Source organism: Neopelma chrysocephalum, unplaced genomic scaffold (assembly GCF_003984885.1).
Source record: "Neopelma chrysocephalum unplaced genomic scaffold, ASM398488v2 Primary Assembly neopelma1_96873, whole genome shotgun sequence".
NCBI classification, from domain to species: Eukaryota; Metazoa; Chordata; class Aves; order Passeriformes; family Pipridae; genus Neopelma; species Neopelma chrysocephalum.
Genome location: NW_020925516.1, coordinates 116,109 through 127,027, shown reverse-complemented (window position 1 = coordinate 127,027; position 10,919 = coordinate 116,109). Strand labels below are relative to the sequence as shown.

Genomic DNA, 10,919 nt, shown 5'->3' with positions numbered 1-10,919 from the left:
GCCGCCCGCCCGCCGTGCCCGGGGGCGCGCTGCGCCGGGCCCTGGCCGCGCTGTGGCGGCGCCGCGCCGCTTGCACCGACCCCGCAAAGGCGGGAGCGCAGCGCCAACGCCGCCGCCGGGGCTGGACGCTGCCGGGCACGTTGTGGTGTGGCGCCGGGGACTCGGCAGGGAACTGGAGCGAGCTGGGTACGGGGCGGCGGGGGGCGGCGCGGGCACCTGGGCTCCCTCCGCGGGGCCACGCTCACCGGCGCCTCTGCAGGGCTGTTCCGCGGCCCCGATCGGTGCTGCCGGGAGCACGACCAGTGCTGGGCACAGATCACGGCGCTGCAGTTCAACTACGGCATCCGCAACTACCGCCTGCACACCGTGTCCCACTGCGACTGCGACGCCAGGTGCGCCCAGGGCCGGGGGAGGGGCACCGGGACGGCTGGGGACACCAGCCCCGCTCACCGGTCCCTGCCTGCAGGTTCCGGCATTGCCTGCTCGCCATCAACGACACCGTGTCCAACATCATCGGCGTCACCTTCTTCAACCTGCTGGAGGTGCCGTGCTTCGTGCTGGAAGAGAGCGAGGAGTGCATCCAGTGGCACTGGTGGGGCGGGTGAGTGCCTGGGGGTGTCCCGGTCCCCAGTGCGCCCTGCCTAGCTGCCCTACCGGGCATGGCTTGGCTGGGCTGGTGTGCAGGGCCTCACAGCATGTGGTGTCCCCAGGTGTGAGCGTTACGGTGTTGTACCCTTGGCCAGGATGGTGCAGCAGAGTCAGTACCACCCCAGCCTGCCCGCAGAGGAAAGAGGCAGCTCTGCTGCACAGCCCCCGGGTAAGGGAAGGAATTCCTCTAGAGCAGGGCGCAAGCGGCTCCGACAGGAACTGGAGCCAAAGCCTGGACACCGCCAGGCACGGAGACCTGAGACAGCCCAGCAGGGCCCAGGTATCCCTGCGTTGGCCAGGGACAAGGCTGAGCCCACAGCCAGGCACCGAGCAGTGCAGCGAGGGCTGAAGCCTGGCCCCCCAACAGCACTGACCGTGTTGGGACAGGATCCAGCTGGAGCAAGGAGTGCACTGGGAAGAGCAGAGCAAGGAGCTGAGGGCTTGGCCCACCCTTGGGAGGGCAGCGTGAGACCCAGCCCAACCGCAGCATGGAGTGGGCCCACCCCACTGCCCACTGTGAAGGAGCGCAGGCAGCATGGTGAGCTGGTGCCACGGGTAGAGCATGCACCACAGCTGGGGTGTCTCAAGGCCTCAGCCTGGTGGGGTCATATGCTGGGGGTGCCCTTCACCTCCCTGCTGTCCTCAGGCCCAGGCAGGGTGTGCAGGTGCTACAAGCACCTGGGTAAGTGTGAGCACCAGATCGCACCCCATGAGGTGAGGTACCAGCTGCACAACGTGAACAACCAGACACTCCTTCACTGCAACTGTACCCGCAGGTGCGTGTCCAGGAGGAAAAGGGCACTGTGTGCAGACAGTTTGGGATCAGAGGAGGTGAGATGTCTGCCTTGGCCAACACCTGCTGACCACAGCCCTCCTGTGCCTGCAGGCTGGCGCGGTGCCTGCGCAGGGTGAGGAACTGCAGTGACGTGGAGGTGGCTGTCCTGGCTAACCACGTTGCCACTGACTGCTTTGTTCTGGAACAGCTTGCTGCCTGCAGCCCAGGCAGGGGGTCTCAGGACAGGTAAGTGCTGAGAATCAAGGGGCTGTGGCCTGTGTGGGGCATGAAGCCAGGAGTGTAAGCACTGGCCCCTGCTCTGCCATGCCATGAGCAGGCTGCAGGGCAGGCAGTGGCTGTCAGTGCTGCAGGGTTACACTGACATGCCCAGCTTTGCTTCTCCAGCAGCTGTACCACAGTGACCAGGGCTGTGCTTTTACCTGCAAAGCAGCTCAAAAAGACCCTGAGGCGTTGGGGCCCTCTTCATGTGAGCTCCAAGACCAAGCATCCAGACTGGAAGACACAGGCCCGGGGAGGGACCCTCTGTGAGCAGTGCCAGCACCTGGCCATGGAGCAGGGGCCGGGTGCTCAGCCCCACACAGTGCCCCGATGATGCCTGAGCAGTGCTGCCTTGGGAAGGAAGGGGAGGAAGATGTGCTGTGTAGTAGCTGCAGCCTACAGTTGCTTGGTTCCTGGTCCTTTAGACAAAGGATAGCACTGAGCACGGCTGCCGGCATGACTGCGTGGAGCTGGGGACCACAGCCAGAGCAGGCAGAGGGACTGAGAAGACTCAAGGAGTTGTGGTTGCCATCCATGAGCATCAAAGCAAGGGGAAGAAAATAGGAGTGCTCAGGAAAGGGGAAACTTATTGTTTTCCTTCCCTGTTGTGCTCTGGGGCCAGGGGGATGGCAGGGCCCCCCACCCCGATATTGGTGACCCTTCAACCGGGGGGCCTGAGCAGTGAGGTGTGATCCTGACCCCCTTGCCCAGGCACAGTAGGAGGGCTGGGGTCAGTCTAGGCATGCAGCAGAAGATAAATAAAGAATGGTCAGAGCATGGTCTATGGTGCCAGGGCTGAGCCTTCTGCCCCCTGTTCACGCTGCAGCCCCCACCCCCAGGGCTGATCCTGCCCTCTGGCAGTGACCACAGTGCAGCTGGGGTGGGCAGGATCATTTATTTTGTTGCTTGCACTATGTCCAGGCTGAGGCACAGTGGTAGAGCAGGGAAGGAGCAAGCTTTGATCTCTGGGGTACCTTGGGATGGTCCTCGCTCTATGCCCATCACCATTCCTGCCAGAGCCCTGCCTTGGCCTCCCCTGCCACCTTGGGTGCAAGGCCAGCACTCCTGTCATGGGACTGAAGAATCCTGCATGTGGAAGTTCATGAGGGTCTCCCCAAACTGCGCTAAACCAGCTTTGCCCACCCTCCCCTGGGTCACCTCCCAGCCCTGCCCTGGGGAGCAGCTTGGGCTGAGGGGAGCAGAGGGGAGTACCCCTACCTGCCAGGCACACAACAGGGGTGAGGAGTCACTGCAATAAATAAGGGAGGGGGTGTCTTAGCAGGAAAGTGGCAGAGGAAAGCACACAGCGAGCACGCTATGGGGAGGAGGGAGGGGGCCACTGCGTCAGCGGCCCATGGCACAGCTATGGCTGTCCAGTTCCTGGGGGCTGCAGCCCTCTTTTGGGGATGTGCCACAGCCTGGGGGGCTGGTGGGGCTCATCCTCCGGCAGGGATAATAGCCCTGATCCACATTCTCTCGGCGCCAGCCCAGGGCCTTGTCAATCATCTCCAGGCGGAGTGCAGGCAGCAGGCCCAGGTTCCGGGGGTCAGCCCTGGCCAGCGGGCTGTCAGTGGAGACACGCTGGGGGCCACCCTGCTCCTGTACAGTCTGGTAGAAAGAGCTGCCCTCCAGGCTGTCAGCTGCCTGCCTCAGCTCCTTGCCTTTGGCTCCACAGCACCCCAGCTCTTCCTGGGGCACGTGGATGGTGGGGATATCCCTGGGGAGGCTGCGGCGGCTCTGGGGTGAGGGGCTGCGGCTCGTTCCCCTGTCCCGGCTTGATGGCCGCAGGATGAGGCCCTGGAACTTGGCCAGGCTGGGGCTTCGGCTCCGGTGCCGTTTCATCTTGCCCGGGCTGGGGCTACGGGATTTGGGGGCCAACAGGACAAGTGTACTGTCATCCTCTTCTGAGCTGCTGCCTGAGCTGTCCGTGGGGCTGCTGCCCTCCTCTGACCTAGGCAGGGAGATCTGCACCCCTGCATCAGCACTGCTGGCTGACCCTCACAGGGGGCTGTGGGGTACCACAGCAACTGGTCTCCCTCAGCCAGGGATCCCCACATACATCCCTCCCCCCACCTCCCCCAGCCCCTCACCCTCATCTCTTGGCTGTGCTCACCTGGAAGGGCTCAGTCACACCAGCAATGCTGCTGGAGGTGTTGCTGTAGTATCCAAGGATGTACTCGCCATTCCCCTTGGGCAGCGCTTCCTCAGAGAACATCACCTGCAGCCCAGAAACACTGGGTGGACACCAGGGCTGGGCACAGGGGTGCCCCCTCCCGCCTCCAGCCCCAGCCAAAAGCACAAATCCCTGCTGCCAGCCCCATGGGCCTGCCTGAGGCTCAGCACAAAGCAATAAGGTGCCCTCCACCCCCATCCAGGGGCACGAAGAGGCCATTGTTCCCCCACAGCGGGACAGACGTGCCAGCAGGGCTAGCCCCAGCTCACCTGTGCACAGAGCTGCTTCTCTAGGCAGCGCTCCCCATCATCACTCCTGGCCCAGACATAGGACACGTAGTCTTTAGGGTGCCGAAAGCCTACCTGTGTTACATAGGAGAACACAGGTGAGTGGGGGAACATCAGCCCCACTTGGCACCATCACCCATGCCTGGCCTGCACTTTCTGCTTACACCAGGGAGACCCAGAGCTGCCTCGCACCCCCCAGGTGTACCAGGGCCCTGTGGGGCCTGCAGAGCAGAAGGAAGAGGGAACTGCTGGACCTGAGCCTCCTGAAGCAGGGCCACATCATGCTGCCAGGGGAAGAGACGGCACAGCTCCACGCCGCGCACCCACGTTCGCTGGTGGGGGGTAGCTCAGAAGGGACCCCCGCAGTGCTGTGCAGTGCTCCCCACTCCCTCCAGCCCCAGCAGCCCCCAAGCCCCTACCCGGTAGAGTCCTATCCAGTCCCAGGAGCTCCGGTGGAAGCCAACAGCCATCTTGTACCTGACAACTGCTTGCTCAGGCCTGCTCCACTCGTCAGCCACATAAATCTCAACCGGGGGCTTGTCCACCTTGGAAGCAAACTGTCAGAGATAGGTACATGGTGAGCAAGGGCATGGCAAAGAGCTGCCCCTGTTGCCCAGCGGCACCTCTCTGTGTCTGGGCCCCCATGCATACACCCACAGCAGCCCCCAGCCAGGGGCAAGGCAGCTGAGTTTGCCAAACAGAAATAAAGTACACCACCCCCCACAGAACCTGGGCATCCCACCCCTGCAGCTCCTGCCTGCATTCCCACCAGCCCTGGACAGTGCTCACCTGCACAGCAAAGATGGCAGCTACTGGCTTGTGGTCGCTGACGGTGTACTCCATGTGGCTGCAGTAGCAGAGCTGGCTCACCGACAGCACACCCTGGCTGGGCCGGCGCCTGCCTGCTCCCAGCCCTTTGCTGGGAGATTTGATCTTCCACAGGATGCGGTCGGTCCAGGCAGGTTTTCGCTTCTTGGCACTGCAGGGCACAGAGGGGCATCTCTTGCCTGGCAGGGGCAGTGGGCTCTGACCCAAACTGCCTCCCCCTGGCACTACGGCATGCGTGGGCAGAGGGTGCAGCTCATCTCGGCACTCAGCTCAGCGTGGCTGCAGGGATAGACCTGCACTGGCACCAGCACTGCAGTCATGTCCCAGTCCAGCCCATGCCTGCCCCAGCACAGCTGCTCCCCCAACCCATCTGCACAAGCGTCTGCCCTGGCTCTGAGCCTCCCTGCTCCTGCATCCCTCTCCCCCAGCTCACGCCCAGCTCTGCTCTCCTACCTGCTGTCATACTTGTTGGTGCCGACATCAAATTTAAAGGTGGGTGGGAAGTTCAGGGGTCCCTCCTGAAAGCCTCTGAGAACAGGCCAGGTGCTTTTGGCAATGTTCAGCTGCGGGAAAGAGAGAAGGTAAAGGAGCACACCAGCCCCCATGATCAGACCAAGATCTCTCTGGTGTCACACAGTCACATCCTTGCCCCATTCCTGCCAGCTCCCACAGCTCTCAGGGTTTGTCCATCTATGCCAGCAGCTAGTTTGTAGACCCAGTGCCTCGGGTCTTCCTCACACTAACAAGGGAAGCATGTGTCCAGCTCAGTCTGACCAGGGACTTTGCTGCCTCTTCCCCACAGAGACAAGAGAGCCAGAGCTCCTCCTGCCCTATGGGCTGCAAGGGGACATGTCCTGTCCCACAGCTGCACAGACAGTTTTGGGGAGAGTCAAACACTGCTCAGGACCCAGTGGAGTCTGGCAACATGCCCATCCCTCACCTGGTCCTTCTCCCAGAGCTGGCTCAGGACGTTGCTGTCGATGGCATACTTCACAAAGCAGATGTCCAGGCTCTCGATGCGGAAATTGAGGTCCCCAAACCAGAACACAAGGCTGTGGGAGAGAGGGCAACGGGCTGAAAGGGCTGAGGCTATTGGAGCTGGGGACAGCAGGGGAAAAATGTCCCCAGCCTGCGTCCAGCCTCAGCCCACAGCACAGGTGCTCTTGGGAGCACTGGCACAGGTCAGCACTCAGCCGGCAGCCTGGCCAGCTGCCAGGATTCTGCAAGGTAGGACTAGGCACCATTAACTAAACCAGACAGACTGCCCTGAGCTGAAACCAAGGGTGGAAATTTCCACAGTGAGGCACCCACCAGAGTCAGACTACACAGGCTGTGCAGAGGTGGGCCCTCCACCTCACTGGTCCCAAACCACAACTGGGCTAGTACAGCAGGAACTGCACCAGGCCTGAATGTGCCCTTACGGGAGACCAAAGACCCCTCTAAACACCTACCCCACCATGCTGAGTTCCCACTGAGCCACAGGACAATTCTGCAGTTTTGCAGGCAAGACCTGATCTTCAGGCTGTGCTGGGATGCAGAGGTCAGACCCCAGACCCTACATGGAAGGGGTCAAGGACTGGGGCTGGCACTAGAGCCCAGGCTGGGGAGCAAAGTGGTGGGGTACGCACTCGTGGTCCAGGATGCCGTTGGCCACACGCCCCTCAAACTGCTGCATGTGCAGTATGGTGGCAAAGTCCTCCTTGCGCTGCTCCGCCTTCTCCAGGTGCGCTGGCAGGTGGCAGTTCAGGAAGCAGACCATGTGGCCGAAGATGGAGAGACGAACACTCACCCCACCCTTGTTGCCCTGCACCGAGAGGATCCCGTGACTCCTTGGGAAGCCAGCCCCTTGCCACCTTCCCCCAGGGCCACACTCACCCAGTAGCCCCCTAGCCCCGTCCTGGTGCAATCTGTCTGGATGTCCTGCAGAAAGGGCAGGTGGTAGTACTTGGCAAACACCAGCAGGATCACACCTTGCATCCGCACCGTGCTGACCTGGAATGGGAGCAAGGGCTGGAGCAGGATGGTAGAGAGCCCACAGGGGCCATGAGGCAGCACCTCCATCCTTCGTGTGGCCCCCCATCCTGCAGGTGACTAACAGCATGTTCAGTTCAGAGATCTGTGTGCACCCTCCTGAACACCGACAGCCGAGCCTGAGCCTCAGAGATGCTGGGCTTACATATGTTCTGGGGTGAGTGCCTCCGGGAGCTGAACCTGCCTCCAGGCCCACAAGCTGCTGTCAGCAGCACAGGCCAGTTCCCACATTCACCTCTGCACCCTGGTTCAATGCAGCGGGCCACAAGAAGTGGCCCCAAAGCACCAGAGGGGAAGCATAAGCATAGGAAAAGGAGCAGGGTGGCACAAGCCAGACAGCTCACTGGTGAGGTGCAGCACTGGTCCCCACATACTGGTTGGAGGCTACAGGCTGTCTCTCCAGCCTGCTCTCCCACCGCACCTCCCTCTGCCCTGCAGTCCAACTCTCCCTCCCTGTGGCACACCTGCCTGGCAGACAGAGGGAACACCAGCTGCCAGCTTCTTCAGGACTCCTTACCAGGATGAAATGGAAGGGACTCAGCACATCCATGAAGAGCTCGCTCCACTGATCTGTGAAGAGGGCATCCTTCAGGCGCTTGTTTATCTTGGAGTTCACCTCCTGCAGCCTGGGAGGAAGGGGATAGGTCCCTCAGCCACACCAGGAAAGTGTCTGTGTCCCAGGTAGTGAGAGCTCCTTGGGAGAGTTGCCAAAGCACAGTACTGGGGAGCAGTACAGGGTGGGAAGGGCAGTTCAAGGGAAGACCCTAGGTTTAGAGCACAAACCAGCCACGTCCTTGCTCCAGTGATGCTGGACCATGTGCTGGCAGGAGGCACAAGTGGCCCTGAACCCCGGAGGCCTTGGCCCTTTCTAAAGCAGAAGCAGTTCAGCTGCACAGAGCTGGGCAGCAGCCTAAAGCCCATCTCAAGGCGCAAGAGGGGCTTAAAGGGCCTTTCAGTTGAATCAGTCTCTACACAGAAGTCAAGTCTCACCAGCGCAGGGTGTCCAGATGCATTCGAGCCACCCAGCTTGGAGCAGCAGCAACCAGAAAGTTAGTAGTGCTCCTCCCAGCTCAGCAATTAGTGAAAAGAAGGAAGAATGTCCACAGAGAACAGCAGAATCAGGAAGTGTCTTGCCCAAAAATATCAGGTGCTTGGGGCACAAAGACACAGGTCAGAGGAAGGAGACAGCCAGAGATGCTGGGAGGTGAGAACTGCAGGATACCCTGTCCTGGACCTAACATGGTCCCAGCACATCCCATGCTGTCAGCTACAGCCCCCACCCCATCCATCCAGCTCAGGTCCATCTCCACAGCCCACACAGTCCCATCCTACTGGTCCGCAAGGCCGAGGAGACTGCGAGATTTGCTCCAAAACAGTGTTGTAGCTCTGGCAGCCTCAGCCTTCCACCACTATCCCCAAGGCTAGGAGCTCCAGGGCAGTCCCTGGCAGCCTCCTGGAGGCAGATCCAGCTCTCCTATATCACACCTGCAGGTAGAGGCTACTTCCTGCTCCCTGTGCAAAGACACAGTGCAGCCCCGGCCTTAGCAGGAATCCACACACCACCACAGACCTCAAGGGACCAGTCTGTGCTCAAATGCTGGCAAGCTCGTCTCACCACCACACTGTGGCACTACCTTGCCAGCAGCTCCGTGTACCAGGGGCATGGAGCCAACCCAGCTGTGGGAGAACAGCAGATCTATGCCCTTGAGGCCTGCATACCATGCACAAAAGCAGAGAGGAGGAAAACACTCCCAGAGAACTTGGGGCAGGTGAGTTAAATGCCTCGACAGACCTGACCCCAGGACTGCCATGGCTCACTTGGCCTGGCACAGCCAGCCTCAGGCTTGTCGAGGATTCAAGTCTAATATGTACTCAAGGGTTTTGGTTCCTCTCAGCACTCACATTCTACCAGGAGTTGATTGTCCATCACCTTTTCGGATATATTACCATTTGTGATGTACATGCCTCCCTTCTCCCCAGGACTCAGGGAGGCTGAGGCTGCAGCTCTCCCATTCCTCATGCCCCAGGGCTGTGGGGATCCCCTGAAAAGGGATACGGCAGGGCAGGGGAGGGGGCCTTGCACCTCACCGTCTTACCCAATGGCGATCATGTCCACATCGTTTGTCTCGCCCGTGTTGAGGTGCAGAAGGGATGTCACATCATTCGGGGGCATGGCTGTGCCCACATTCCAGGTGACCACTGTGATGCTTGGGAGGACAAAGGAAGAACAGGCTAACACGGGGGCTCAGAGGGATTCCTGTCCCCCTGTTCAGCCCCCAGCTCCACCAAGGAAGCTTTTTGCTGGCAACAGAAGTAGTCAAGACTGAAGCTTAATCAGGGCACATACACCTTAACTCCCGTTTGAGGGAGACAGGTTCTTGCTTCCAAATTCCCCCAGGATCTGCACCTGATAATTCTAAAAACCAGCACAAAGAGCTCTCATTTTCATCACCACCAGCTGACACAGGCATGCTGGCACAGCAGGCAGCCTTCAAGAAAACTGCTTCCCCCTCCCTTCCCCAGGAATCACGGTAGGAGCTCAGGCTCCTGGCAAAAAAGACCCGGATCTGAGTCCTCAGCCCCTGCCAGCCCTAAAGGCCAGGGCAGCGCATGTGACAGCGTTTCTGCAGCCCCGCAGTGGTGTCCTTCAGCAGCGCAAAGCCACATCCCTCACAACACATCAATGCCATTGCGCAACGGGCACCAGCAAAGGGCCCGCGGGCTCATTTGGCAGCAGCCAGGAGTCGTCTCAGTCTCAGGGACATGTTTCAACAGGGAGGGAGGGCAGTGCCCAGGAAAGCCCCAGTGCTCGGGGACAGCGGGGGCAGGTAGCCCGTGGCTCTGTTATGATATCCCGCACGGACAGCGGCACCAGGCATTCTCCTCACAGGAGCCTGCCTGACTGCAGTCCCGCACCCCAAATTCTCCAGCTGAACCCTCCACAGTGGGAGGAGAGGTGCAGCTCCAAAGCACAGCGGAGACCTCGGCACTGCGCCCCCTGTCCCCGCGATCCCCCCGCGGCCCCACTCACCGGAACGCGCCGTCTTCCGAGGCCCGTCCCGGGCAGTCCGGCAGCGGATCGCAGGCGTCGCCAGAGCTGGGGCGGCCGAGGGGTCGGCCGAGGAGGGGCAGCTCGCCCGGCTCCGCTCGGGGGGCCAAGCCCGCCCGCCCGCCGGCGAGGAACTCGCTGGACACGGCCTTGGGCAGCGCGGGGGCGCGGGGCACGGCGGGGCCCGCCCAGGCCGCGATGTGGTCGCTGGACTCCGCCTTAGGCAGCATCTCCCGCCGCTCCGGCGCGGGAAAGGCGGCCCGGCCGAGCACTGTTGGAGACAGAGGGCCACCCGGTCCGGGGGGCAGCAGGGCCGGCAGCGGGAGCCCCTCGGGCGGGGTCCGGCCCGGGGGCCGCTCCTCGGGCCTGGCGCGCCGCGGGCAGCCATTCCCGAAGGGGTCGCAGGCGGCGTCCGGCCGGGAGCTCCTACGGCCGACCGGGACGCCGCCGCTGAGGAAAGGCGCCGCCGAAGCCCCTGCGTCGGGCAGGGGCCGGGTTGCGCTCCCGGGGCCGCGCGGGAGGCCGGGCCGGGGCTCCGCGCCGGCGGCTGAGCCCCGGTCGGCGCTGCCGCGCCGGGCCGGGTCCATCGGCGGGCGGAGACCGAAGCGGCCCCGACCCGGCCCCGCGCACCTTGCGGCCCCGCCACGTGACGTCACCACACCATGACGTCAACGCCCGCCACCTGCGCGGCGCATTAAAGGCGCAGGAGCAGCCCCGCCCCGCGCGCACCTGCCACACCGCCCTGCCCACGTGACGGCCCGGGACGCGCCCCCTCCTCTGCCCCCGCCAGCCTGTCCTTACATCTGCACACCTGTCCCTGCACACCTGTCCTTACATCTGCACTCCTCT

The 10,919-nt window shown here is 62.2% G+C and overlaps 2 protein-coding genes across 2 annotated transcripts in view; one reads left to right on the top strand and one right to left on the bottom strand.

Annotated features, from left to right (window-relative positions):
• PLA2G3 (phospholipase A2 group III) overlaps positions 1-2,481 on the top strand; it is a 3,041-nt gene extending 560 nt beyond the window's left edge. Inside the window, exons 2-8 of the mRNA XM_027670505.1 lie at positions 22-186; positions 260-392; positions 467-601; positions 711-1,186; positions 1,295-1,424; positions 1,535-1,669; positions 1,829-2,481. Of these exons, the coding sequence (XP_027526306.1) occupies positions 22-186; positions 260-392; positions 467-601; positions 711-1,186; positions 1,295-1,424; positions 1,535-1,669; positions 1,829-2,036 (1,382 nt within the window). The 3' untranslated portion in view covers positions 2,037-2,481. The remainder of the gene's footprint in view (positions 1-21; positions 187-259; positions 393-466; positions 602-710; positions 1,187-1,294; positions 1,425-1,534; positions 1,670-1,828) is intronic.
• Positions 2,482-2,583: 102 nt separating this feature from the next.
• On the bottom strand, positions 2,584-10,680 carry INPP5J (inositol polyphosphate-5-phosphatase J). Its single transcript, XM_027670496.1, has 12 exons — positions 10,053-10,680; positions 9,118-9,228; positions 7,539-7,647; positions 6,866-6,982; positions 6,619-6,794; positions 5,931-6,042; positions 5,444-5,553; positions 4,952-5,141; positions 4,582-4,719; positions 4,145-4,237; positions 3,816-3,920; positions 2,584-3,667 (listed from the first exon to the last, which is right to left on the bottom strand). Exons 1-12 carry the CDS (start codon positions 10,655-10,657, stop codon positions 3,047-3,049), a joined length of 2,487 nt encoding a protein of 828 aa, XP_027526297.1. The 5' UTR covers positions 10,658-10,680; the 3' UTR covers positions 2,584-3,046.
• Positions 10,681-10,919: the final 239 nt, after the last annotated feature.